This window comes from Emericellopsis cladophorae (assembly GCF_022114955.1).
Source record: "Emericellopsis cladophorae strain MUM 19.33 chromosome Unknown NODE_7_length_695568_cov_118_814649, whole genome shotgun sequence".
NCBI lineage: Eukaryota > Fungi > Ascomycota > Sordariomycetes > Hypocreales > Bionectriaceae > Emericellopsis > Emericellopsis cladophorae.
In genome coordinates, this window is record NW_026250932.1 from 649,011 (window position 1) to 674,045 (window position 25,035).

The window sequence follows — 25,035 nt, forward strand, 5'->3', positions numbered from 1 at the left end:
TCAGAGTTCCCACCCGCGACGAATGAGTCGGAGGCCGGGCCGAGGCCCAGGATCATCAGTTATGGCGGCCATGGGAGCATTTTCTGAACAGTGAGCCGGCTCGAGAAATCCGGATGTTTCCCCGGAACGCACAAATATATCCTGCCAGGGCGAGCAGAGCATGTGGAAATGTAAATTGCTTTGAATCTGCAAGCACCAACAAAGTACAGTGAAGCCGTCAGTCCTCCTGTGCCAGCCCGCCCACCTAATCTTGATGAATGCACTTGTCCAATTCAGCCCCTGAGCCCGACACAGTCTTCCCGACCTACAGGCTGCCCGGTGTGGGATTCTCATGCTTGGCCGTGCTGCCCTTAGCGCGCCACGTACTGACCGCCGGGATATTCGCCTCCCAGCGTTCCTCCACAGTGCCGTACGCCTTGGGAGTCAGCTTGATGAGTGTGTGTAAGGGCACATTCATCCAAGGGCTTCTCGTGTGATCCTTCTTCATGAAGTAGGCGTAGATGCAGCGTAGGACAGCCTGATGCGTGACAATCAGAATGTCTTCGCCGCGTTCAACCTCCATGATGATGGGTTCCAGACGGATGACAACATCACGATATGACTCGCCGCCACGGTAGCGATAATTGTACTTGTCCTCGTCGCGAGCGGCAAAATCATCGGGATACCGGTCCTTGATTTCCTGGTACGTCAAGCCGTCGCAGACGCCAGAGTCGAGCTCGTCCAGCGCCTTCCACTGCAACTGGTTATAGTGCGAAGGGAGGAAACGACTCGTGGCGATAGTGCGTTTTAATGTGGACGTCCAGACAGTGAGCGGTCGGTCATCCTACAGCCATTAGTAAGGGCTCAAAGAAAAATTTGGGAGCAAACGTACGCCTACTGATTGTCGCACGAGCTCGGGAAGTTTCCTCGCATATGCCTCTCCACGTGGTGAGAGGAGTGTATCCCCTCCAATCCGCCCGTCAAGGTTATACATTGATTCGCCGTGCTGACGAATTAGTGGTGACCACTGTCATTCAGGCTGTGATGACTTACTCTTGACAGCCAGATCGAACGTGGACGAATGTGCAGATTCATCAGATAGTAGACCACCCGACTCTGCAGATAGTCCTGGATGCGGTTGATGATGACCTGCTTGCTTACATCCATGAGCTTGAGGTATGTGTACTCGTCTTCTTCCGAGTCATCCCCGCCAATCGTTTCATATATCTTTTCGTACATTTTGATGCGGTTGCGGAAATCTTGTGCTGCCTTTTCTGGGTCTTGTCCCTTGTAGTCTGGGCTGGTGGTTTTGACATCGCGCACATTGGCCATGATGAGGTCTTCATCGTCACACTTGCTCTCGACAAACAGCACTTCAACGCCATGGCCATTACATGTGTCGAGAACCCACTTGCGGCGCTCCTTTGTTGAGTTGGTCGCGTCAAGGATACCGACCACGCCGCCAGAACGTAGCCAGGCCAGCATGTCTGCGACAGCGGCTTCAGCCGCCGCGCGGCGTTTCCGTTCGCCTTCCGTGTTGTTCATGTCAAAGAAGTCTGCAGTTGGTTGTGGCGCATCGCTACGGCGGTAGTTACCCACGTTGAAGACCTGCGCCGGTATTGAAAGCCACTGGAGGTACCGTTGGGCTGACGTCGTTAGTGGAAGCACGCTATGGCGGTTAAGAGGAACTCACCTTTTTGAGCAATGAAACTTTTCCCGCGCGCGGGCAATCCGACCATGACAACACAGATCTTTGTGTCCTCAACCTGCACGCCGATCCCGTTAGTAATGGCCTTGGACGCCATGATTATGGTAGAAATCCAACGCGCTTCCTGCTTAGACAAAGCCACCCTCGACAAATTTACTCAGCACCGAGGACTGCAAAGCGCAGGGATAAAAGTAGCGGTTTTGATGTGCAAAGGAGCTGTGGTATCAGCGTGGAGAGAGTTCTTGGTCGTGTGACCTCGACCTGAAATCAGAGAACGGAAGGAGCCCCCCTGATTGCGCAACGGCTCGCCCAATAATGGTGAAAACACTAGGCGGTAAAGGCCAGTGTAGTGACGGATTGATGGTGACACCAGCAGACGAGGGGATCCCACTGGAGATGTCAAGGTTGCTTGAATGAAGAGTGCCGAGGCTGATACTGCCTGGCAGCTGCAGGAGACCTCGTGCACGAGTGAAGATTGATGAAGAGGGTCAACGCAAGGAGCCCAGCTTGTATGTCGTGCGCCGCAATGACGTCCGCGGCAGAGATTGCGTCTGCGACGACTGGAGTCTCACGACCCGATGTTGCTCCCCGGGGAGATGGTAAGGTACAGGTACCTTGAGGTACCTCGGGCGTCCAGCTGTTGACGATGCCAAACCAGAGATCGATCAATTGCCAATTTCCAGTCGGTTGTACAGGAGCGTCCAATTCCTCTCAATGAAAGTCTGGGAAGGTGCAATGAGACGAATCACGTGCTGCTCGGACATTCACTTGTCACCGGGTCGGGCGAGGACTTCCAAGGCTCAAGCGGCTCTCGACGACTTGTTGACGACACAGCTTCCAACTCCAACGCCTTTTGGGTTTACCGAGGTGGAGTACTGCTCCCCCTCCCTCTCCGCGATGCACCAGGAAGCAAGACGACCACTTGGCGACCCTTTCTGCATTCCTTTGCCCCGACGCCTTGCACACCCATCCGGTTCGACCCGCGCTCGCCCACAGTGCAGCTTTGATAGCGTAACAGAAACCCCAACGGGTGCTGTCCCGGCTCAAGCCGGTGCAGCATTTCGGTGAATGCAGAAGATGCTTCTATTGAACAGCCAGTCTGCGCCCAGCAGCCAGAAGGCGCGCTGTCGGTTGTGCAGATCCGTGGAACGACCGTCAACAGCGTCGGAGGAACCCCCGATGGTTCACCGCCTGGACAGCTGGGGTGATCGCTTGACTGACTGGCTGGCCACTGAAGCTTGCGAGAAAGGGAAAAATAGAAGGACCGACCTTGCTGAAACTGTAGGTATTGGCTCTTGACCTGCCCTGCGGCGAGGGAGATCCCGCTGCCACGCCCACCGTCATCTTGTCCAGGCTTCAATGTCGTTGTCGTCGTTCACTTATCGGTTATCGCAGATGCTGGGTAGGTTCGCGGGGCACTGATGATGTCAACTGGCACGGCCTGCCACGAAAAGCAGAGTGTGTTGAAGAAGAGCGTGCGAAATGCCGGGGAAAGTATCGTGCGAGAAAGTTGGAAGAAGATGATCTCAACTTCCTGCTGGTTACATAGCAACACCTGAAGTGAAAAGATCACACCCTGCGCCCACGAGGCGATTATCGTCGAGCTGGCGCCATAGATTGGCCTACAGCAGGGCCCGGGGCCCACGATAGGACCAAATGACTAAGAGTACGGCGAGCTCTACTTGTGACTCTGACATCTATACGTATCTCTTGAGTCTTCGGGCGCAGACACACGAATGACACCTCCTTGCTGTTTCGTCCTTTTCGGTCTCTTCTTTTTTTTTTTTTTACGTTTGTCGGCATGCGCTGTGGCCAAACGGGTTTTCACGTCTAATCTACACTCAAATCTGCCCCTCTAGGGATTTCCTACTAACCACGATGCCCTCGGGTAATGCCGCTAATGCGTCAAACAATCGCGTCCGCCGAGGTTGCCTTGTCAATTTCGCGACCAACGACGAAGTATAAATAGAGGCGCACTATACCTTTCATCCAAGTCTACATTGGTACCACGCGTTCGGTTCGGTAAAAGTGCATCTCAGCCCTTCCAACGTCAAAACCAGCGACAACGTTCTGCAGGAACATGTCGTCTCGTCCATGTACAGTCCACTCTGGCACTCCTCCCATGATGCGCAACGCGTCAATGAGCTCGCGAAAGATGAGATACGAGCCCTCGCGAATCTGGAGTCATGGCGACCCCGAGTCAACAATACAGGGATACGGTCTAAACTTAAAACCCAGCGAACGCTATCGCGGATGATGGCTAGAAGAGCGATCTCCAGGGGGTATCGACCTTATCAATCAAATTGACTGGGCGCTGTCCGGCAGCCGCCGCATGGCAGGACGCCGTGGATTAGTCCTTCGAAGAGCCATACTGAGGGTGGTTTCTGGCCAGTGACGGTTGTCAAGAAGAAGGACAAATAAGTGACGATACTCTGAAAGTACTCGTCATGGATCTGATCCCAGGAGCCGATGGTGAGCGAAATAGGCCAGGTACGCATTTCGTTTGCTCGTGGTCCAAGAGTATCCATGCTCGCACAGCCTGCCGTCTACAGCTCCTCTGCTCAATCTGTTGTCGTTAGCAAAAGAAAACGACGAGCGGAATCCAAGGTCCACATTGCGGTCCGTCGTAGTGTCCCACCGCCTCGCGCTGATGCCTACGATCGGTATAGGCCCTCGGCAAGGATGCGCGCTCAACAAATCGAATGCTCTCACATGCACACTTGATGTTCATCATGGTATAAGATCAGGCGATAGGCGATTTTACCGAAAATGAATGCGAAAGCGAAGGAGAAAAGCTTAACTCCTACTTGCATTGTTCACAATGGCGAGTGCTGACTGGAAACCACTGTCAGCCTCTGTATCCTTTTATCAACCATGTGATTCCAGACCGGCGCCAACCTCACCAAGCCTCATCGTCCTCTGCACCTGGTTCGCAGCACAGGAGTCGCACATTGCCAAATACACCAATCCGTACATAGCCCTGTACCCATCGACACCGATCCTCATCATCCGCTGTCCGGCGTCTCACCTCTACACGCCCGGTGCCGTGACCCGGGATCTGACGCCGGCATCGGCCTACTTGGAATCTCACACGGAGCAGTGTCCCAACAGGAAGATAATATGCCAGATCTTCTCCAATGGAGGCACGGGCGTGTTCGCCTACTTGCACAAGATGCTCCGGGTCCGATTGCCGCCTAGAGTCCTCGTCCTCGATTCGTGTCCTGGCTACTTCCACTGGATGAGAACACACAAGGCCGTCATGGCATCGACGCCAGGGTTTTTCTCGCCTGTCGTCCATTTTGCCATAGGGGTGGAGGTTCTACTTCATCGCCCGTGGGGTTACGAAGCCCCTCAGAACGCGGCCACCATGCTCATGAATTCACCAGAGCTCACAGATGGTGAGCTGCGGAGGCTATACCTGTACGGCACGGGCGATGAGATGGTGTCATTTGAGGATGTCGAGCGTCATGCGCTCGAGGCCGAGGTAGACAGGGACCTTGTGGTCAGGAAAGAGTGCTTTGACGGAGGCAAACACGTTGCGCACGCAAGAGAGGATGCGGACAGGTACTGGCGCTGCATCAGGGAAGTCTGGGAACATGCCCTGAGTGAGGACAGAGTGTCTGGCGCGGTGGCAGGGGCTGAGGTAGTAGACAATTGTCGGGTCGGAGACCTGGTGGCACCATAGAGACAATAGTGGACTTGACGAAAATCGTACTTTACACATTATTAAGCTGTCAATTTTACGAAAGAGACATGCACCCATGCCCAACCCTCGCATCGTAAGCAATACCGTTGATTGATCCCAGGCCACTCCCCCCGGCCCCCTTGATCATTCATCCTAAAACGCAACGCAGCGAATGAGCAAACTGGATTCATAAATCAGAATGTGAGAGAATCACAACTGGACGGAAGAAGGACCCGAGGGGGCAACAAATTACACGTCAAGGCTCGTCGAATGAGTCCCAGGGTGCGCCGCCGCGCCACGCCATTAGAAGCAGAAACCGAAGCCACCGAAAGAGAAGGCAGAGACCACATGGAAGAAGGCTTCAGTAGTCGCCCTCGACATATGAAGACTATACGTCAGTGATAGAAGCAGCCCGTGCTGGCAAGCAGGCCCAACGACGCGCGACCTAATATTCGTCGCACAATCAAAGCGATCTTTGTTTGCTGGGAGGGGGAAAAGCCTCAACATCAGAAAGAAGTCGGTGTCAATGATGGACGTCTGATCGTGAACTCCGCAGCCCGAAAGGAGCACGCAGGAAAAAAGAGGGAGCTGGGTCAGTCGGTACACGCAGCAACCCGCCGGTCCGCCACAAGGAAGATATCAAAACTTTTTTCGTAGACTGATGTCAGGCACACATCAGGCATGTCGATCGGTGTCTCTCGACACCGGTCAATGTGGACGAGTCTCAATCAGGGTTGCCCCCCATGAATATGGCACGACACGACGGTTCAAGGACATCATCGTCACTCAGGATGGGGGAGCTGGTGCTCCCCCGGCTGGGGCTCCCTGCCCGCCTTGCTGCTGCTGATACATCAAAGACTGATACCACAGGGCGAGGTAGTTTTGGTAACCGCCGTCTGTGTGTTCGGTTAGTTTCATTGCCGAGCGCGAACAGATATCGAGAAACGTACACTGTGCGTAGGGATCGCTGCCATCGGCTGCAGCAGACGGTTGCGCGGGCTGATTAGCAGATTGGTGGTGAGCGTCACGTTGCCCATAACCTCCTCGATCCTGGTCGTGGTGACCACGGCTACGACCACCTCCACCACCTCCACCACTCTTCTGTCTCTGCTCCATGGTTAGCAAAAGTTCTGCCATCGTGGCCGACGAGAGAACTCACCACTGCCTCCACCTTCTCCTCAATAGCGATCTTAGCCTGCGTGATGGCGTCCCTCGAACCAATCAGAGCAATCTCACGCTCGACCTCTCCTGGACCTGAAGACTGGGCGACATTGATTTTGCAGCCAGTGGTGCTTTGCATCTCGCGAATCGTTTCGCCTCCCTTACCAATGATCATGCCAACAGCATCAGACGGTACATATACCGCGTCGTTGATCTTGTCTGTCCCTCCACCACCACCACCACCACCACCACCGCCGCCGCCGCCGCCGCCGCCATCTCTACGTTGGTTGTCGGGCCGGCCAGCACTGGCTCGTCCTCCAATGCCGGGTCCGCCAAGAGCTACCAGGCTGGCAGCACCGCCGGGCGTTTCGCCGCGGCTGTCACTGTCCACAATTTCCATGATGGCATCCTTGGCCTTCGCCGCAGCTTCCGGTGTGCCGATCAAGTTGACAGGGCGAAGTCCATTGACACTCTTAGATTCTCCGACGATGTTGATGTGGCACCCAGAGCGTTCCTGAAGGTCGCGAATCGTCTCGCCTCCACGACCGATGATGAGACCAACGGTCCGGTCCGGAACCATGATCTGCATGTGATCCTCTCCATCCCGCAGAGCAGTCGCGCCGCCTTTGTTGGCATCCCGAGGCTTGTCCGCTGCCCTGTTCAGAGGACCCATGCCACTGTCATCGATAATGCGGTCAATAGCCTGCTTCACCTCAGCCCGTCGTTGGCGAGGTCCGCTGATTTTGCACTGCCTGAACGGCCCGCCATCGCTGGCCGGCAGAAACTGCACTCGACAGCTGGATTCGGATTCAATACGGCGGAGGTTCTCACCCTGGCGACCAATGATAAGGCCAACGAGGCTGGACTCGATCTGAATGACTTCGCTGTTATCGTCGCCGCCGCGGAGGGGTGATCGGTCGCGGCCGTTGTTGCGTGGCGAAAACGCCCGATTGCGACCGGGAGAGTGAGATCGATCGCGTCCGTAGTCTCTACCGTGGCCGCCGCGACGCTCGTCCTGGTAAGGGTTTGATCGGTTCGCGTAGTCGCCGCGTGGAGGCGAGCGCGATCTCGAGCGCCCATACGGTCTGTCCTGCGCGCGGTTTTCATTGCCATAGACGAGGGGCCTGTCGTACGAGGCGATGCCCCTCTCAGCAGCAGATGCGCGTACTTTGGCCAAAGTATCGTTAAAATTCACCGTGCCAGAGTTGACGGGCCGGATGGCGCTGAGGTCGAGGCTACCACTAGCAGCCGGGGCAGGCAGCCCCGGGGCGCCTGGGGCATATCCAGGCGCTCCAGGCAGAGGGGGCTGGTATCCAGGTGCGGACTGCGATGTGGTCGGGGGAGGAGCATAGGCTGGATTCGTCAATGTCGGTGTTTGCGATGGGGTTGTGGTGGCAGGTCGTTGGGCGGCTGAGATATGATCGCATTAGACTTCAGTTCAAGTACAGTTCACACGAAGCCCAACGTGACTTACCCAGTGCTGCCAGCAGATTTTGTATGTTTGTTGCGTCGGCCATTGCAGCGGTTGCTTGATGAATCGTGATTGACACTTGGAGCGGAAGCAGACGATGGTTAAAGAGTAGAAGATCTTGATCACTGACGTCGCGCGAGGTGGAGGCCCAGCACAGCAGCTCAATCAATACAAGGACGCAGCAGAGATGCTTCGCATTACGCGCAGTAATATGATTGCAAAATGCGATACACAACGATCGGCGATTGTGGTGAACTCTTGTTGATGGCGAGGTGTCAAAGAGTGTGCGCAAACAATGACTTCAATTTAGCAAAGTTCTGACGCGCACGAATCCTTCACCACGAGTAGATGAGCAGAGACGACGATGCAGCGCTTGGCAGATTGTAGTCGCTAAAAGGCCGTGAGTATTGATGGGCAGCACTGCGTATGGAGTGGGAAGGATGAAAATTGCGATCCGTTGTCACGATGTGGGTAACACGGTGTGGTGGTTCAAAGGGAGAAAGAATCATGTGGTGGCCAAAGGTTTCGTGCCTGGCGGCGTCGTTGATGTGGGGCAGTCCGTAAGGCGAGCGAGGAAATGAGGTGGAAGGAGGTGAACCCTCACCAAGGTCCTAAGTGGTCTTTTTTTTTTTTTTTTTTTTTCTTACCCTTTCCGACTGCTTTGTCGTTTCGGGTCACCGTTTGACATCAGGTGCATGACAAGCGGATCAACAGGTCCGCCTAGACCCGGTTGAACATTATTGCGAACCGTTAGCAGAATCCGGTCATCACAAATCATGGCGATCAACTTGGATCTATCGGTATCCGTACGGAGTACTCAAAGCAGAAATTGCAAGGCTGCGTGGGTGTAGTTCAAGTGGCAATCACGAAGAGTTGAACGAAGCGAATTGAATAGCAGATCGTTCCAACGTCAGAGCCAGATCTGCGCATGTCTGGAAGAGGATGGCCTTCCTCGCCAAAAGGACCAGAGTCTGTGTCAGTTCCTGACAGGTTACCTCGTGCTCGTGAGCCTGCATCTTGCTACGTATATGCTATAATCATTTAAAATCATCGGTGCGCTTTGAAACGAGGCATGACTGCAGATCTTGGGATGAGTCGTCTTGCTCCTGAGACAGGGAGATTGATGAAAATGAACCGGACAGCAGTACGTGTAGCGTAATTAGTAATTACATTGCAGTCAGATCGGCGCTCCACAAAGCTTAGCACGAAGTCGATACAAGTTACTACCGCGAAAAGTTGGTGCCTGGGCGGTGCCCTGTTGTGATGAAGAGTTCGGATGGACTGGCGAGTACTTAGTCACCAGTACACGTCAGCGAGTGACGAATAGACATGGACGATGGATTTCGATTTCACGCCGCGGTGATCGGGAAGTGCTACCAACCACGCACACGACGCAGGGGCCTCCAACAAGTGGGTTTCCGGAATGCGCGGGTGCCAGCATGTTTCTTCTCGCAGGCTTGCAGCTGCAAACGAATTGCTGGCACTTCCGTCGATGATACCTGCACAGCACCAACAGACAAGGTTCTGCAACAAATACATCCTGTCACTGACTGGATCTGATGTCCTGACTTGAATTTGAACACTGGACCGCTCGCACTGGCGGCACCCGTTCACTGTAAACCCCGGCCCCTCCGTGGGTTGGCCTGGCAGCTCGGTATGGTGGTCACTGTTGGTGTGCCTTCGGGGCCACCATGATACTTGCACATGTACCGGTACGTACTTCGTGGCATGGACTGGAGTCGGAAAACATGGCAGTGCCCTCGTATTGCGCCGCCCGCCATATCGCATAGAGCAAGGGCCCGAGACTAGTTTCCAGCATCGCGTGCGTCCCGAAAGCAAAGTGTGTGCCGGATCGATGCAAGGCCAGGAACTCTTGCGCAAGCCTACACTAAAAAAGTCCGCCTTCGCCATGACGCGGCAGGCTTTGTTGACCAATGATGGAGGTTGCACTTGCTTGCACCGCCATGCCTGAGACGGGATGCAACCTGCAGTCCAGATCGCTCCATGTCGAGGTCAGGACTGGAGTCTAACATGGTGACCAGAGAAGGAGCCGTGAGCCGAAACGGTTTCGTTCAACTCGTTTAGTGTCCGGTTGTTTCTTGCAACTACACATGTATCCGTACTCACTTTACATACTCGAGTCTCTCGGTCTTCTGACCCTCGTCACTTACAGTAGAACTCTCGCAGACATTAGTTCAGTCGCTTCGCCGTCGCTCAGGCTCAGGACGTCTTCCTTTCTGCAGCTTCTTCTTACACAGATCCTCAATCAAGACCAGCATCACCTTTCGTTGCCGCGGGTTCCGGTTGCGCCTCTTGAGAATCTCGTCATTGATTAGCGATTGGATCTCGAGCCTTTCACAGCTACTCCCTCAGCGACCGCCAACATCTTTTGCCCGACGACACCTGCTTCTGCGACATCGCTAGGCACGGGTAGCCCGCCCAACACTCAGAACCAATGTGCACGCGAAACGTGATCGAGTATACAAAGTGTGGCCATCAGGTCCTGCGGGGCAACACCAGATGCTTCAACGAGTCCTGCCCTGGTCGCCGCGACGACATCTTGAAGGTGGATGACAAGTGTCCCCAGTGCGATCATCAAATCAGAGTCCGGTCAGCCCGGTGGTGTCCTATGGGGTGCAATTGCGTGGTCATGTAGAAGACCCCGACGGCAGGAGACCTGCGCACATATATCGATCTAAATCGCCTTCGCGTCTTCACGGCACAGAATCGCATTGCTTTATACCGTTCCACTCGGCTGCGCACACCGGCGCGCAGTCGAAACATGCTGGCAGTGGCAGCGGCCAAGACGCTCGACCGCACCTCTTCCTTTGCGACCACAACAGGAGGTGCTCTTCATGGTCTTGAGAGACGGCTAAAGCGGATAGACGCCAGGTTGAATTCGGCGGTTTGGACCCCTCGTCGTTCTGGAAAGAGGGGTCTTTTGCGCCGAGAGGAGACTGAGAAGGACGGGGGGCTTGCACTGCTCGACAGTGATTCGGCCCAACATTGCTGATAACAGCCAAAGCTTGCGTGCTATTGGTGTCGACGTCTACTGATAGCGCTTGCTAGCGAGGCATGCTACGAAGCAGGAAACTTGTAAGATCAAAGGAAGCCAGAAGTATCAAAATTACGACCAAAAGTCAAAGTCGCTTGAAATTGGTTGCGCAACGACGTACGCGCGATGCGTTACGCGCTGATTGTTCCAGGCAGGGACCGTGTTATAGGTGATTATCCGTTGAAATATCCGTGGCGTGGAACAGTCCAATCGCTGGCTCCAGTCGCTGCCCATTAGCGCTTCCCCGCCAAAGGCTGCCCGCCCGCTGGGTTTACAGGGGTGCTTAGCACGCAGCCTTGGCCGACGGCAGGCCAATCCGCGCCCTCCTCCAGAATGACGTTCGGTCGGAGGCACCTTCCCCCAGCCCTGCTGGCCACTCACCTTCACTCTATCCCACAACCACCCGTTTGGCCCAGTCCTCCACACGTGGCTTGCTTCAACTTTCTTGGTGATTTACGTGCGCAGGAGTTATTACTCTCATCGCTGTTTTTCGAACCGACAGGAGAACCGTTTCACCAAGCTTGACTCTCGTTGGCAGCTCACGTGGTGCGACGCCACAATGGCGACAAAGAAAGCCCGCCAGAGGATCAGCTATGGTAAGCAGCTTGCGCAGGCCTCCAATCCGACGTCGCGTGCGGAATTTGGTGGCACATGCCCAGCGTGCAGCCAAATGGATATCTCCATGCTCGAGATGATGGCACCAATGGTAGCTGACCTTACTTGCAGTCATTGAAAACCCTCGGGCTTCAGCGGGCGGCCATCGACTAGGCGTGTGGTGTGTCGCTGCTGATCCGACCAACAACATTCTGTAAGCACTATCCACCGGAACACGAGAAATGGCATTCGCTGAACTCGCGCAGGTACTCTGGAGGCAAGGATGGAGTGATCTGCGCCTGGGACATCAATCTCGACCAAAGCGACAATCGCACGACCGACCAGTCTGCTGCGGCCTCCGCCAAGGCGACGACCAAATTCCGCGCGGAGGTTCAAGCCCACCACAACACCGTCCGCGATCTTGTCCTTGCGCAGAACAGTACGGCTGTCGTAACAGCCTCTACAGATTTGACGGTCAAGGTCTGGCGACCGCACTCCGAAGCGCATGCGGAACCTCTCGAGATTGGGCGGCATGCCGATTATGCCAACCGCTTGGCAGTGCCGCCCGGCGACATGGGCCTCAATTGGGTAGCTTCTGGAGGTCTCGATCGGAAGGTGTGTCTCTGGGATCTCAATGGTGGTGGCAAGACCCTTGAGATTGAGACGCAGGGCGAGGACAAGCCTGAAAAGGGCTCCGTATACGCACTGAGTGCCGGGCGCAACATCATTGCGGTCGGCAGTCCCGAAAAGACAGTGCGCTTGTACGACTCTCGATCGGGTACCAGATTCTCCAAGATGGTTGGCCACACTGACAACATTCGCTCCATCCTCATTGGCGATTCAGGAGAGCTCATCCTGAGTGCCAGTGCGGACAAGACCATCAAGATGTGGAGTACCAGAGCTGGTCGCTGCCTGTACACCTTCACCATGCACGATGCCCCTGTTTGGGCGCTACGATCTGATCACCCGGAGCTTCGCGTCTTCCACAGCGCTGACCGCGACGGTCTTATTGCCAAGACTGACGTGCGTGGCAAGGTTGAGGACATGGACAATGGTCTAAGTTTGGCTGTGGCACAGGAGCACAACAAGGTATGGGGGATGACCGCTGCTGGCGGGCACATATGGACGGCAACAATGCAGTCCTCCATCAATCGCTGGGCTGATATCGATGTGGACGACTATTCTTGCCTGAGAGAAAGCATGAAGCGCCACAGGGGGGCTTCAGTCGCGTCTCGAGGACCAAGGCCAATGTCGATTTCTGCAGTGGATGGCTCGGAACAGAAGAAGGTACCACCAAAGTCGATTCTCCAGCTCTCGAATACGGCCCCTGTCCCCTTCCGACCTGCGAGTGTCTCCGTACCGGCAGCCGTGGTTGCCAAAGGGGTGGACACAGAGTCTCCGGCTGCTGCTTCCACTACCGGAACGCAATTATCCGAGCTATCGCTAGATGAGCCGTCCGTGAAACCTATACACCAGAACCCCACGGAGACCATTGAAGGCCAATTCGGGCTGCTTAAGCACCAGCTTCTCAACGATAGACGGCGGGTACTGACAGTGGATACTGCGGGCGAGGTAGTCATGTGGGATCTCATACAGTGTCGACAGGTGGAGAGCTTTGGTAAGATGCATCTGGACGAGGTCGCTGAGATGAGGAACACACCCGAGGCCGTGGCTCCATGGTGTCACATTGACCTTGCCTCTGGCAATCTCACTGTCGTTTTGGAGCAGTACAACTGCTTCGATGCCGAGGTGTACGCCGATCAGTTGAAGCTCGAAGAGACAGTGGAGTTTAGAGAGGACCAGAGGATCTCGCTCGGTCGATGGATCCTGCGCTACCTGTTTGCAAACCTCATCGATGAGGAGCTGAAGCGTGACGAGGTGTACCGAGCAGCACTGAATGAGAACGTGGAGAAGCGGCAGTTGGCAAATCGCGCCAACGCGCCTACATCTATCCCTCTCCCTCCGCCGAGTATGGCTGGCTGGGAGACGCCGGATCAGATGACAACGCCCAGAGCGAACGGGCTGCACATGCCCAGCACGACCCCGGGAATGGCAATCCACCAGGCTACTCCAGGCCCTGGGCTTATGGGCGTATCTGAAAATGCCGTAGCGACGCCGCTCAGCCCTCTAGAGAAGCGGCAGTCACACACCGGCCGCCCATCAGGCGATCATGATTACTTCACCAGCACGATTGGGCCAGCTGATACCGCGGCAAAGGCCCCAGCCACGCCTTCCACGCCAGCCGCCGAGACCGCGGACGCCGACAAAACCAAGGACAAGGCTCAGGACACTGCCAAGTCACCCACGAGTGCGTTTGGCAAAAAGTTCCGCATGTCCTTTGGAACCAAGAAGATGGGGCGCTCGGCATCGCAAACCGCCACCGAGAAGCCAGCCATTCCAGAAGAAAAGGCGGAAGAGTCCGAAGCCTCGTCAACCCATGAGAAAGAAGTCGAGGACAACTTTCTTGGCGTCATACAGAAGATGCGGAACGACTACGACAGACAGCTCATCGAGAAGCCTGACCAGTTGGTCGAGACGCGCATGTCACCAAGCTTGCCCAACGAGACGCCCGTGCTCAAACTCCCGCCCAATACTAAGATCTTCGTCCAAGAGGAGACTTCCGGCAGCGTTGCCAACGTCTACGAAGGCACCATCGCAGGCGTCGGTGCCGATGCCGACGTGATAGAGCACAAGGCCCCCATGTGGCTTGGCCATGTCCTCCTTCAGAACCAGATCACGTCCAAGGAACCGGTCAAGATCTCCTTTGTGCTTCACCCTCTGGACGACTTGCCGCCAGTCGCCTCAGCGGATGGCAACAACAGGCTCAACGCTAACCGCATGCTGCGGGTTAAGAAGATCATTGGCTATGTCGTGGAGCGGATTGAGCAACCACCGGAGGAACCGGAGGGGAACCCGCTGAAGCCGGAGGAGTACATGGAGCTCTACTGCAACGGCCAGGTACGTTTGCTGACTTTTTTTTGTTTCCTATGAATGAGTCCACATGCTAACATTTCCCCAGTTGCTGGATCCACTGATGAGCCTGGCAACGCTGCGCACTCACGTCTGGAAAAGCGGAAACGATATTGTCCTTCAGTACAAGGCGAATGGCCGCAAGGAGATCCGATTTGCGCCGCCGCCAGAGGAGCCCGCTCCCGAGCCTGAAGCCGGCCAGGATGGCGGGATCACAGGGGAGGCGCAGCCGACAGCGCCACCTGCGGCTCCAGCGCAAGCGACATGATCCCAGGCTGAAGCCGTATTATATACCATCTATCTTGTATATACGCACACCAGCGCCCCCGTTTCTATAGCGTTTCCATTTTTCCCCCATTCTCTATGCGTACAAACTCAACCATTGATCGTACACAAGCACTGCCGCAACAATGTCCTCGCCCTTTCATAACGCTGCGCCCAGGGTGTTAACAGCCCACTGATAGCTCCCCAGGAAGATGAACCCGCCTATTGATATCCACATCGTCCTAGGCGCGAGTCCCGCAAAGAATGGCCTGAGGCCCTCCTTTCTCGCGATATCACGAAATGTGCTCCCGACCGACACTCTCTTCTCGGCCAGCATGACCCTCGTCTTGAGCACGTCGAGCGGTGTCGTCAAGCCGGCCGCAATCGCACCCGCCAGGCTTCCAAACACGGCACTCTCGAGCGCAGGCACATCTCCCTTGGTGTCGCCTCGCCTCCTTCGCCCCCAGGACTTGAGCGCCTCCCATATCGGGAACTGGATGACGGTGAACGGGACCTCGCGAAAGACTGTAATGCCCCATCCGCGATAGAGCTCCCTCCACATCCTCACAAAGCCCTCAGACTGCCGCAGGCTTAGAATCGCCCGGAAGGCATCCCCGCTCCGGCCCCCGTGCAGTCCCGCCTGCGCCCTCTGCTTGACCACCTCTGTCGGCACGCGCACGGCGCACGCGGCGACCTCGCCGCAACTCGCCGCCAGCATGTGTCCGACGGCCGTGTCCTTGCCGTACAGCGACTTGACGCTCTCGTACGTGCAGAAGAAGAAGGCCGCGCCGGGCGCGGAGCCGACGAGCGCAGAGCCGATGCCGCGGTATATGCCGCCGAAACCGCCCGAGGGGAAGAAACCGGCGGAGGACTGGAGGCGTGTCTTGAGGGTGTCGAGGGGGAAGAGGGAGAGGTCGACAGTTGTGCCAGCCAAGGCGCCGGCGAGTAGTGCCGTTTGGAAGGGGGGGTTCTTTGGGTCCATGGCCCGATGTCTCGGCGTCGCGATGGCTAGGTTGAGGAATTGATTGAGCAAGAGGACGGCCGCGGGCCGGGCTGGGCAGGTACGTGAGGTGGGTGGTCGCGTGTGATATTAGTCAAGTGGTGATGGTGATGATGGGGACTTTTGAGACGCGCCCAGTTTAATCGATAAGGCTGCTTGTCGTCAGGGTCCGGCTACGATGACTGGAGTCTGGAGCTACCCTATGCTCGGCAGCGATCGGCGACCGAGCGGCAAACATGCAAGACGCGGGATGAGATCACCTTCAATTCCTGATTCATATACTCATTTGAATGCTTTGCTGAATAGTACAAGTCAATGGACGATTGGTTTGTGGATGCGCAAATGGCTGACAGCTAGTGATGCCATTGACGTAAATGAACACTGCTCAATCTACAGACAGGGCTCACACTCGTTATGTGAGCATAGCCACCAGATCCATAGGCCAGTACCAAAAATAACGACCATGCTGATTGACTTAAGGTATTACCCCCAACACCTAATGACCCGGATTTGTTCGTGCTGCATTGTGATGGCCCTTACATGGTGTCCCTGACACTGGTGCCCGCCTTGGTCGACTCCTCAGCCGCGCGTTTTGTCCTCTCCTGCAGCTTGGCCGTCTCCTCAGGTCCACTGCCGCTGCGGTCTGCCTTGACTGCCTCCTCGCTGTCGGAGGCGAGCTCGGGCTTCCAGTGGCCCTTGCCCTGCTTCTGCTTCTCGAGCGAGTCGGACTTGTGCTTGGTGTAGTCGATGTTCTCACCTGCGATTAATCCATTTAGTTAAATGTCCCTGAGGTCATGACGAGAGAGGGAGTACCCGGGGGGTTCCGTTACGTACTGTCAGATGACTCCTTGAGGCCAAGACGGCTGGTAGACGTGAAGGCCATGCCGCGCGAAGAGGCAGGGGTCATGACAGCGCGCGAGACGCGCAGTGCGATGATGCTTCTGGGGAACATGATGTTTTGAAGGGTCAATTGACTTTTTGAGAGGACGATGGAGGGTTTTTCTTGTGAGTGTAACAGAGAGGATTGATTATTGTTCTGGTTTGCGTTGCCTGTTATGACCATCGGCATCCGTACAGGCAAGGTAATACCTTAGCCGACGAGTACCGTTAATTCTGACGTCACCATTGGTCATGGCTCGTGTTTTGCTCCGTCTCCCTCCATGCTTCGTGCGCACCTGTGAAGAACGGCCCATTTGCAAGCTCACGGCGTCTAGTCTCTACTAGCACGTATGTACTATGTGTTAGGTAGTGAAGTGGGGAGAACGGGGTGCGAGATGCGTAGAGCCGTTCGAACGCAGGGAACCTATCTGCCGTTTGGCACACCCTTTCCGTGCGCAGGTACGAATTCCTGGTCGCCAAGCAAGGCCGAGACATCATCACCAAGGCGGGGGGAGCAGGCTAAGGTACTAGCAGTTACACTCAAAGTTCAAACATCGTGTATTCTCGTCTGGAAGATCATCTGCCACATGGCAATGTACAAAGCGCTCTGACGAAAAAGTCAACAACACCATGGGGCACGAAAGACCCCAATCGCTATACCCAATGCAACCATGCCACGACTAGCTCGTGTCGTCCCAAGTCAACAACCCCACCCAGATAATAGCATTCCCAGACGAGGCACCCAAAGCATCATGAGCCGGCTCGATCAAAGCTCGACCAACAAACAGACAGGCCCCAAGACCCCCATATGCCCAAAGCCCATAAAACCAAAGCGTGATACAGAGAAGTGAAAGACCGCAGGCGCATAGATAAATGTACCGGCAGCTCCTCAATCCAGTGCCAGAGAGCGAGTGGCATGTGCTCCTTCTCCAAAAATTCGACAAACTCCTCTGTGTTTCGACCCAAGGAAAATGAGATCCAGTTCCGGCTCCGAAGATGCGCATACAAAAACCGTCAACCCGCTCGTGTTTAACCAACACCTGCTTGCCAAAAGCCCAGTACCCAGATGTATAAAACCTGACAAACGCAAAGTAGCCCGCTCGCCAGTCGAAAAAAGTACACCTCCCCTCCTCTAAGTGTTTTCTTTTCTCTTTGATGATTCGTAAATCCGTATCGTGATCGCGACATGAACAAAAAGCATGTTTTCTTGTTTTCCGCCAACGGTCCAGAGGCGCCGCCCAGCCCCCTGCAGCACCGATGCAATGCGTAGCCTGAAATGCAAAACTGAGAATCGCCAAAGGCAAACGCCCCATACGATCGTACAACCTCTCCTCGGGAGGCGAAGCACCGACCATTGAATATAAAAGACAAAAACGTGAGATGGTATCGAATCTTCCAAGCCGCGCCCAAAGGGAATCCACGATAATATCGATTAAGGATGTTTGTACAGTCAAATTGCCTAGCAGACGCAACCTGTGCGAGTGTGATGCTTGACGTGGCCCAGCCCAGCCAGGCCGAAAGATCGATGCCATGAAATGTAGATGTCTGTGTCGAGATGCTCGCCGAGGAGACGACAGCCGATGATGAAAGCAAATTCACACCTCTTTCAGTTGCGCAAAGCCATCAGGGCGATAACAAGACGGCACCGCTACGCGACGTGTCTACCACCGGGCCCTGGCAGACTGCTGCATCTTGGCGGGCGACACAGACGAAGGTGGGCTGGACATGGAGATGCCAGTGGCTGGGTTGATGATTGGGATCGCGTTGCGGCCACGTGTCGCGGCGGGCTGGTGCAGCTTCATGTTGGGCTGGTGGTTGTGGAATGCGGTGCTCGGGGGCACAAAGGGGGGAGAGGAGGTGTTAAGAGAGAATCCTGGAGCGACGGCTTGGGGTTGCTGAGTCGGCGACGACTGCGGCGAATTGCTTGCGAGCGAGGATCGCTCAGATGCACTGGAGATGGAGACCAACTGAGGGAGGAGCATGTCAGTCAATGAAGACCTTGAGTACGGTGAACCTGGCGAAGTCCTGCCAGAACTCGGGCGACTCACGTCATTCTCAGTCAGTAGACCGGGGCAAAACTCGAGGTCGTCTTCGAGCTCGAAAGAGCTGGCCGCCTCGAATTTTGTACGGAATGCAGACATGGACGCGGATTCGTTGAGCTCCTTCATGCTGCGGACGCCTCGGAATTGGCGCTGCGAGTTTTGCGACACAGACAGACGGGGAGCTCTACGGTTGCGACCGCCGTGGCTGTGGTGGATTGCGGGTGTGGGGTGCGTCGAGTGTGCATTGAAGTTGTAGTATCCTGACATGATTGCGGTCCGTTGTTGATGATGGTCGGTGGTGTAGTAGGTTTAGGCGGGGTGGCGGTGACCTTTCGGCGTTTGGAGGGTTTCAAACGCGCTGTAATTGTGAGGGATTAAGCAATGATGTTGTCGCAGGGATGGGTGAAAGGGGAGAAGCAACGTATACGAGGTATTGTCGTTTTGGTTTGATTATTTTTCGTCGTCGTCGGCAGTGAGAATAGCTGATGCTGTTATCGTTTGTTGTTGTTGTTGTTGTTGTTGTCGGTGGTGGTGGTGGTGGTGGTGTAGGCGAGGAAAAGTGATGAGTCGTGCGTTGGGGTGGGATGCTGGATGGCGTGGTGCAGAGGCAGAAGAAGGAGGAGTCGAAGAGGACATGAATAATTGTCGGGGGATGACGGCCTGTGGCTTTTGTTGGATACAATCCCGCTGAAAGCAGCTTCGCGCGCAGTGGCCAATGAATTGGGTCAACGTGTGGATACGCGCCCCTCGCCACCAGTTTCTGATTGGACAGGGGCATGCACTATGGGATCGAAAACGGACTAGCCCACTACTTTGAGGCGCTCAGGCATGTCCGGTGCGATGCGGGACAGTGTCAATGAGCGCAAGCAGACACAGTAACCGCGGGTGGCCAAACCCAAGCTTTCAATATATACCGCCTTTGACCACTATAAACGACCATTCCAATGTGGATTTAATACTTGGTAAGTCTTTGAACAGACTGTGGCGACTGAGGAGACTTTTGTGTGCGGACATTCACTCTGGCAAGATAGGGGGTTGGACCAAGGTGCACCAGCCTCTCGCCCTTCTGGATGACTGAAGCTTCATGTGCATGGTGGCTGGTCCCGAGCAGGGCGGCACCGCCGAAGTATTATTGCCTTAACTGTAGCTTGCTGATAATCGCCTGCACAGCGTGTTTGTCGCCCAGCGCTAGGGATTCACGGGGCCAGCAGCCACAACGTGCGGCCACCAAGGATGACGCACAGAGCAGACATGGGACATCATTGATAGCAGATTGGACTCCATTCCAACTGCGTTGTTACTGGACCGCACGCGTTCGATACAGCACCCTTTGCATTCTTACTCGAGACATTCAGCGACGGCAATGGATATCGACATGTTTGAGAAAGTCCATGGCGCTATGAACGTGTCAGGTTGTTATTATCGTTTGTGAAACCTCTAAGAAACCTATCTACAATCCTACAGCTTGTGGTGCAAGTGGTGCACCGTCTTGGGCCAGCAGAGCTGTAGGGTAACGCAACCAGGCCCTTGAGGTCGCATCGAGGGCCCCATGTTGTCGTACGGAATACCCCGTACAGTGAGCGGCTACACAGCGCCACTGGCTTCGGCGGCTGGCATTTGGCGGTCAGGGGTGTTTTACCCAAGGTGTACGTACCGCTGTTGAACACGTCGCACTGTGGAGGTGGTGCGGGCAAACGTGACCATTCACGGTGGTCTACCATGAACGTTCGTCAATGCGCGCTGGTTGATGTGTGTGGGGATGCGTCAGGATAGCAAAGAGGGTTGCATCTTTGGGCGTTGGACCTAGTCTATGTCTGCAAGAGATGAGGGGGTTGCGCCCTCCCCTTGGCTTGATGAGGGCGCTCGCGATGCAGCGAGTGGCCTCTGGACCTGTAGGTCTCTGTTGTTTGACTCAGAAGTCTAGAGGGCCCTTCAAGGTTCATGCCCCTCCCAACCGCAGGGATGGAAGTGATTTGTTGCATCACGAGACCCAGCCTCTGTGCTGCTAGCCTTGCTAGGCGGACTATCGAAATCGTAGGAGGATTTAGGCATTTCGACCAGAACCCCTCAATATCCATTGCAAATTAGACCTGACTTGCGACAGGAATTCTCGCCGGATGCTGCATGGCTGAATTCTGCGAGCATCAGTCGCTTCAGAACCTCATGTTTATCAATTGTCTGTACAAAGAACGGGACAGTGACTTGGCAGAACGCGCCTTGTTAGTCTTCCTCCGATGGCGCCGAGTCGCCGATCCAGAATGGGGGACAGCCAAACCATGGCCTCCAGTCCGCAATCCGCAAGAGCCATTGCTCCTGTGGTAATTATTAGTGAATTTAGCAGCGAAATGGAGCCTGCGACGGCGGCGTCGCAGTCATCAATGTGATGTCGTTGATGTCTCATCTTTCACAGCGCTCGATGTCAGCATGTCCGGCAGTCTCATGTCAGGCACCACCACATGCACAGATCGATATCGCTGCATCTTGCTCCCGCATTTTTGCTCCCGCAATGGATCAAACGGGTACCTGACCTCACCGCACTCTGTATCACATCAGCGACCAATATGCATGCCTCAAAACGAGATTGTCAATCTCAACTCAAGGCGTTGGTTCGTACCAACCGAAGAGAATGAAATCGCATGTTCTCTACTCTGCTAGATTCGCTTTGCATCGAATACCGGCCGAGCTGAACCGTTCTTATCTACAGGCGGAGACTTTGTCCGAGGCGTAAAGGAGACCAGGTTGGGTGTCTGTCGGGCATTACCGCTCCCTTTTGACTCTTCTCGATTTTTCTTCGTTACAGCAGCGTGACGCCCACCCCTGCGCTCAGTCGCTTCCAGTCTCAACTCGGTCGTAATGGTATTGGCTGCTTTTTGCGTGGACCAGTGGAGTTGGACATATGTTCATGCACGTGGTGCCCCAGATCATGAAGCCTTACATTTGATGAACTCACAAAGCCGTGCGTTCCGTGCCAGGTCGAATCGTCTGGGCTCTTGAGGCTTGTGATCTGTGTCGCGCGCGACCTGTCGTGATCGTGGTGGACTGGAGCCTGGAGGCTGACGACATCGCCTAGTTCGGCTGTCTTCAGTACAGTACAGGACGGATCTTGGCGGCAGACCAGCTGAAGGCGTCGCCGCCCACGAGGCTTTCTGCATGCTCTCTTCTTGGCATAGACAACTAAGCAGAGCGGTTGAAAGAAAGTAAGTCACTCAGTATTGGTATCAGCAGTTCGCCTGGGGCGATTTGGAACGAGCCATGGGGTCTGGTGACGACTCGGGAAGCAGAGGTGGCGGAGAGCGGGTCAAGTTGTCAACCCCTTTGCATCCTTCCCGACATGAGTATCCGATCATGAACTGAAGTTGACTGTTTGCTTTGGTAGGGGTTCTACCACGACTGTGCCGAGGGTCCTAGTCGGACAGTCGTGCTTAGGGCTATCAGCTATATTTGAGTGTCACGGAGACGTGGATCTTGTCAACCATTCCACGATGACTACAGGTCTCGATGACTCTCGCCACCTATGCCAGAATCAGTACTCTTCCAGAAACAGTTGCCGCTCGCGAATTCTTGAGGGTAGCAGAACAGGACCACATCAGAAACATGGATATTGCGAGCGTTTCCACTTCTCCAGCCGTCGATTGAGACGTTCTACGAGCGGCATTAGAGCTAAGAAACTACCTTCACCACAGCCTTCGGGAACGTACATTGTCAACGAGGCATGTCTCCAGCTCTCGTTGTACAGAGCTTTGGAACTGCAATGTAGTTTCCACAGCCACGGCCAAAGTTGATCAGCATCGCACCCGCTGCTTAACGAAAGACGCTCGAACCAGCTGGAGTAGGGTTCGCAACCAGTCTTCGGTAGCGTGAGGCTAATTGCTGAGCAACTTCCGACCTTGTCACAGCCGCAAAAGTACTAGTTCATGCCCCGAGGGTGTATACTGCGAATCCATATACAGATAGATATAAACTTGCAAGACATTCCGTCGACATGTCCAGGAGCACCGGAGCAAACAACACCTGAAGGCACTAAATATATACAAGTCACGCTCAAGTCACGCTCAAGTCACGCTCAAGTCACGCTCAAGTCACGCTCAAGTCACGCACAAGCCACAACAACCGGCCCAAGATGGGCTCCTTCAACTCCAAGCCAGAAACCTTCAGTCCACCAAACAAAATACCCAAGAAGCACGATAAGAAGCCGACACGTCGCCGTGAAAAAACGTCACAGTAACGACTCCTCGGGTAGAGGAGGCCATCCCAGTACAACCGCTGCTGGCGGAAATGGAGGCGGTTTCAATTGTAGCGGCGGTTACGGCGGATATGGACACGCGCAAAGCTATGATTTTGGCTGTAGCAATGCGGGCGGTAACGACGACCCATGGGTTTGAAAAAGTCATAGTGGAGGAGGAGGCGATTCTGGTGGTGGAAGTTGTCAACCATAAGGTACCTCGATATATTATCTCATACTTCTATCTGCTCGGGAAAAACAGAAAATCTGTTCATGCGGAAGCTCGAAGGATCTACGTTAAGGTTTGGTCACTTGGCTTCGGCCACTTGGACCCTTTATATAAGTCAGTTCGGACCAGATGAGTGCTCGATACTTACACCGACTTGCTAACCTTCTCCGCATCATATGTGATCAAATTCATCAAAAGTCGGTAATATACGACCAGATCTATCGAACCTTTGCAATGGGCTCCCAATAGGTTCCTGCCTTTCCAAGTCGATCGACATTAGAGTTGATGACCACGTCGTCACCGTACAGGCGAGGCGTCACCAACCGGACGTAAGCGAGAACGTGAAGATATACAATGAAGGCAACATATTGGGAACTTCAGCGCAAAACCCCCCTGTGGATGATGTTAACGAGAAAACCCAAAGAAAGCGAACGAAAACCAAACGGGAGGAATAAGGTACAGGACGTCGATAACGCCATGCATGAAGGAGAAGCTGTCGAAAGGCCAACATGCGAAGAGCTCAGGCAGGCCAGGATGGCAGCCTACGAGAGGGAACAATTTTCTGATAAATGCAACCGTCAAGCAGACGAGCAACTTCAGGACGAGAGGAGAGGGCGACGTTCCTGGCGTGATGATGAAGACGCAAGAGCACACAGCAACTTGAGGCCAGCTCGACCTCGCAACACATAAACCATTATGAGACTTTCGTGGAATTTGTCATGTGGTTGATCTTTTGTGGCCTATGGGGTGATGATTGGAACAACTGTCTCACCTGGTGAGACGTGCCAAACAAGCTTATTGCGCGTCCAACACTCTAGAAATGTTCTAGAAGGCAACAATCAACTATGTCTTTTCTACCTGCGAGTCGTCAGAGTCGTGCAACGCCGTCGGGACACGCGATCGGCACAGGATCCTCCCACATTCAGTCGCAGGATCAGGAGGACCCTTGCCAAGCCATGTGGCGATCATGAATTCATAATGGCAGTGCCGTCCTCTGCCATGAGCCGGGCGTACAAAACGTGCCTGTTGTGAGGTATGGTATGGCGCTGTTTCAAATTGGGTTGCTTTTGATCTTATTCGTCTGTCTCTGCGAGCGTGTTGGTTGCAGTACCGCCCGTACTGGAAGCTGATCGCCCCGTTCAGCAGCGCCGTGGTTGGGGGCGGTGACGTTGCTTCAGTCTGGGGAAGCCCTTTGCTTCATTGCCAGAAGGGTGACACTGTGATTGATATATATTTTCGATGGATGTCCAGAATCTAATCCTTGTGCATGATTCCGTTTGTCGTTTCTTCCCCATGACTCCAGTCTCTCTATCTGCACTCTAATCATCTCAGCGCCTCTTGGGTTCCATAACGTCAAAAGCAAGACCGTCAACAAGCTATCTATCCTACATTTACCTATAAAACAACACAGCACCCTACTAGGCGCCCCCTCCAATATGTGCATCTACTACTGCCTCAGCCACATGTGTGGCTCGCGCAGCAAAAAGTCCAAGCAGAAGCGCGAGATGGCCCAGATGCGCGCCAAACAACGGTACTACAACGCCCGCCCGGTATACGCCAGCGACTATTACCGCAAGCAACAATACCGCCACCACTACGGCAGCTCAAAGAAGCACAAAAAATACAAGGCGTACGGCGAGATGGGCAACTTTGCCGACGAGGACGTGAGCTGCTGGGCGTGTAGTGATGGAGGCGCGGGAGGGGACGGCGGAGGTGGAGGTGGTGACGGTGGAGGCGGCGGCGGCGGTGTTTAAGCTGTCGGCCATGGTCATGATA

General features: G+C 54.8%; 8 protein-coding genes across 8 annotated transcripts; 3 read left to right on the forward strand and 5 right to left on the reverse strand.

Moving 5' to 3' along the window:
* Positions 1-304: 304 nt before the first annotated feature.
* J7T54_005699 (Fructose-2) lies at positions 305-1,784 on the reverse strand (the record flags this gene model as incomplete). Its single annotated transcript, XM_051504146.1, has 3 exons — positions 305-823; positions 1,033-1,625; positions 1,673-1,784. The coding sequence occupies 3 exons, from the start codon at positions 1,782-1,784 to the stop codon at positions 305-307; spliced, it is 1,224 nt and encodes a 407-aa protein (XP_051364526.1).
* Positions 1,785-4,156: 2,372 nt separating this feature from the next.
* Positions 4,157-5,372, forward strand: J7T54_005700 (Transmembrane protein-like protein; the record flags this gene model as incomplete). Its single annotated transcript, XM_051504147.1, has 3 exons — positions 4,157-4,159; positions 4,226-4,350; positions 4,574-5,372. The coding sequence occupies 3 exons, from the start codon at positions 4,157-4,159 to the stop codon at positions 5,370-5,372; spliced, it is 927 nt and encodes a 308-aa protein (XP_051364527.1).
* A 786-nt stretch (positions 5,373-6,158) lies between these two features.
* Positions 6,159-8,050, reverse strand: J7T54_005701 (Far upstream element-binding protein-like protein; the record flags this gene model as incomplete). Its single annotated transcript, XM_051504148.1, has 4 exons — positions 6,159-6,268; positions 6,323-6,479; positions 6,532-7,943; positions 8,008-8,050. 4 exons carry the CDS (start codon positions 8,048-8,050, stop codon positions 6,159-6,161), a joined length of 1,722 nt encoding a protein of 573 aa, XP_051364528.1.
* Positions 8,051-11,618: 3,568 nt separating this feature from the next.
* On the forward strand, positions 11,619-14,891 carry J7T54_005702 (uncharacterized protein; the record flags this gene model as incomplete). Its single annotated transcript, XM_051504149.1, has 4 exons — positions 11,619-11,655; positions 11,786-11,867; positions 11,920-14,611; positions 14,673-14,891. 4 exons carry the CDS (start codon positions 11,619-11,621, stop codon positions 14,889-14,891), a joined length of 3,030 nt encoding a protein of 1,009 aa, XP_051364529.1.
* Positions 14,892-15,047: 156 nt separating this feature from the next.
* Positions 15,048-15,869, reverse strand: J7T54_005703 (putative mitochondrial carrier-like protein; the record flags this gene model as incomplete). The annotated part of the gene is made up of 1 exon (XM_051504150.1): positions 15,048-15,869. The coding sequence occupies one exon, from the start codon at positions 15,867-15,869 to the stop codon at positions 15,048-15,050; it is 822 nt and encodes a 273-aa protein (XP_051364530.1).
* A 554-nt stretch (positions 15,870-16,423) lies between these two features.
* Positions 16,424-16,839, reverse strand: J7T54_005704 (uncharacterized protein; the record flags this gene model as incomplete). Its single annotated transcript, XM_051504151.1, has 2 exons — positions 16,424-16,644; positions 16,722-16,839. The coding sequence occupies 2 exons, from the start codon at positions 16,837-16,839 to the stop codon at positions 16,424-16,426; spliced, it is 339 nt and encodes a 112-aa protein (XP_051364531.1).
* Positions 16,840-18,427: 1,588 nt separating this feature from the next.
* On the reverse strand, positions 18,428-19,075 carry J7T54_005705 (uncharacterized protein; the record flags this gene model as incomplete). The annotated part of the gene is made up of 2 exons (XM_051504153.1): positions 18,428-18,733; positions 18,815-19,075. The coding sequence occupies 2 exons, from the start codon at positions 19,073-19,075 to the stop codon at positions 18,428-18,430; spliced, it is 567 nt and encodes a 188-aa protein (XP_051364532.1).
* A 5,647-nt stretch (positions 19,076-24,722) lies between these two features.
* Positions 24,723-25,013, forward strand: J7T54_005706 (uncharacterized protein; the record flags this gene model as incomplete). The annotated part of the gene is made up of 1 exon (XM_051504154.1): positions 24,723-25,013. The coding sequence occupies one exon, from the start codon at positions 24,723-24,725 to the stop codon at positions 25,011-25,013; it is 291 nt and encodes a 96-aa protein (XP_051364533.1).
* Between the last annotated feature and the right edge of the window lie 22 nt (positions 25,014-25,035).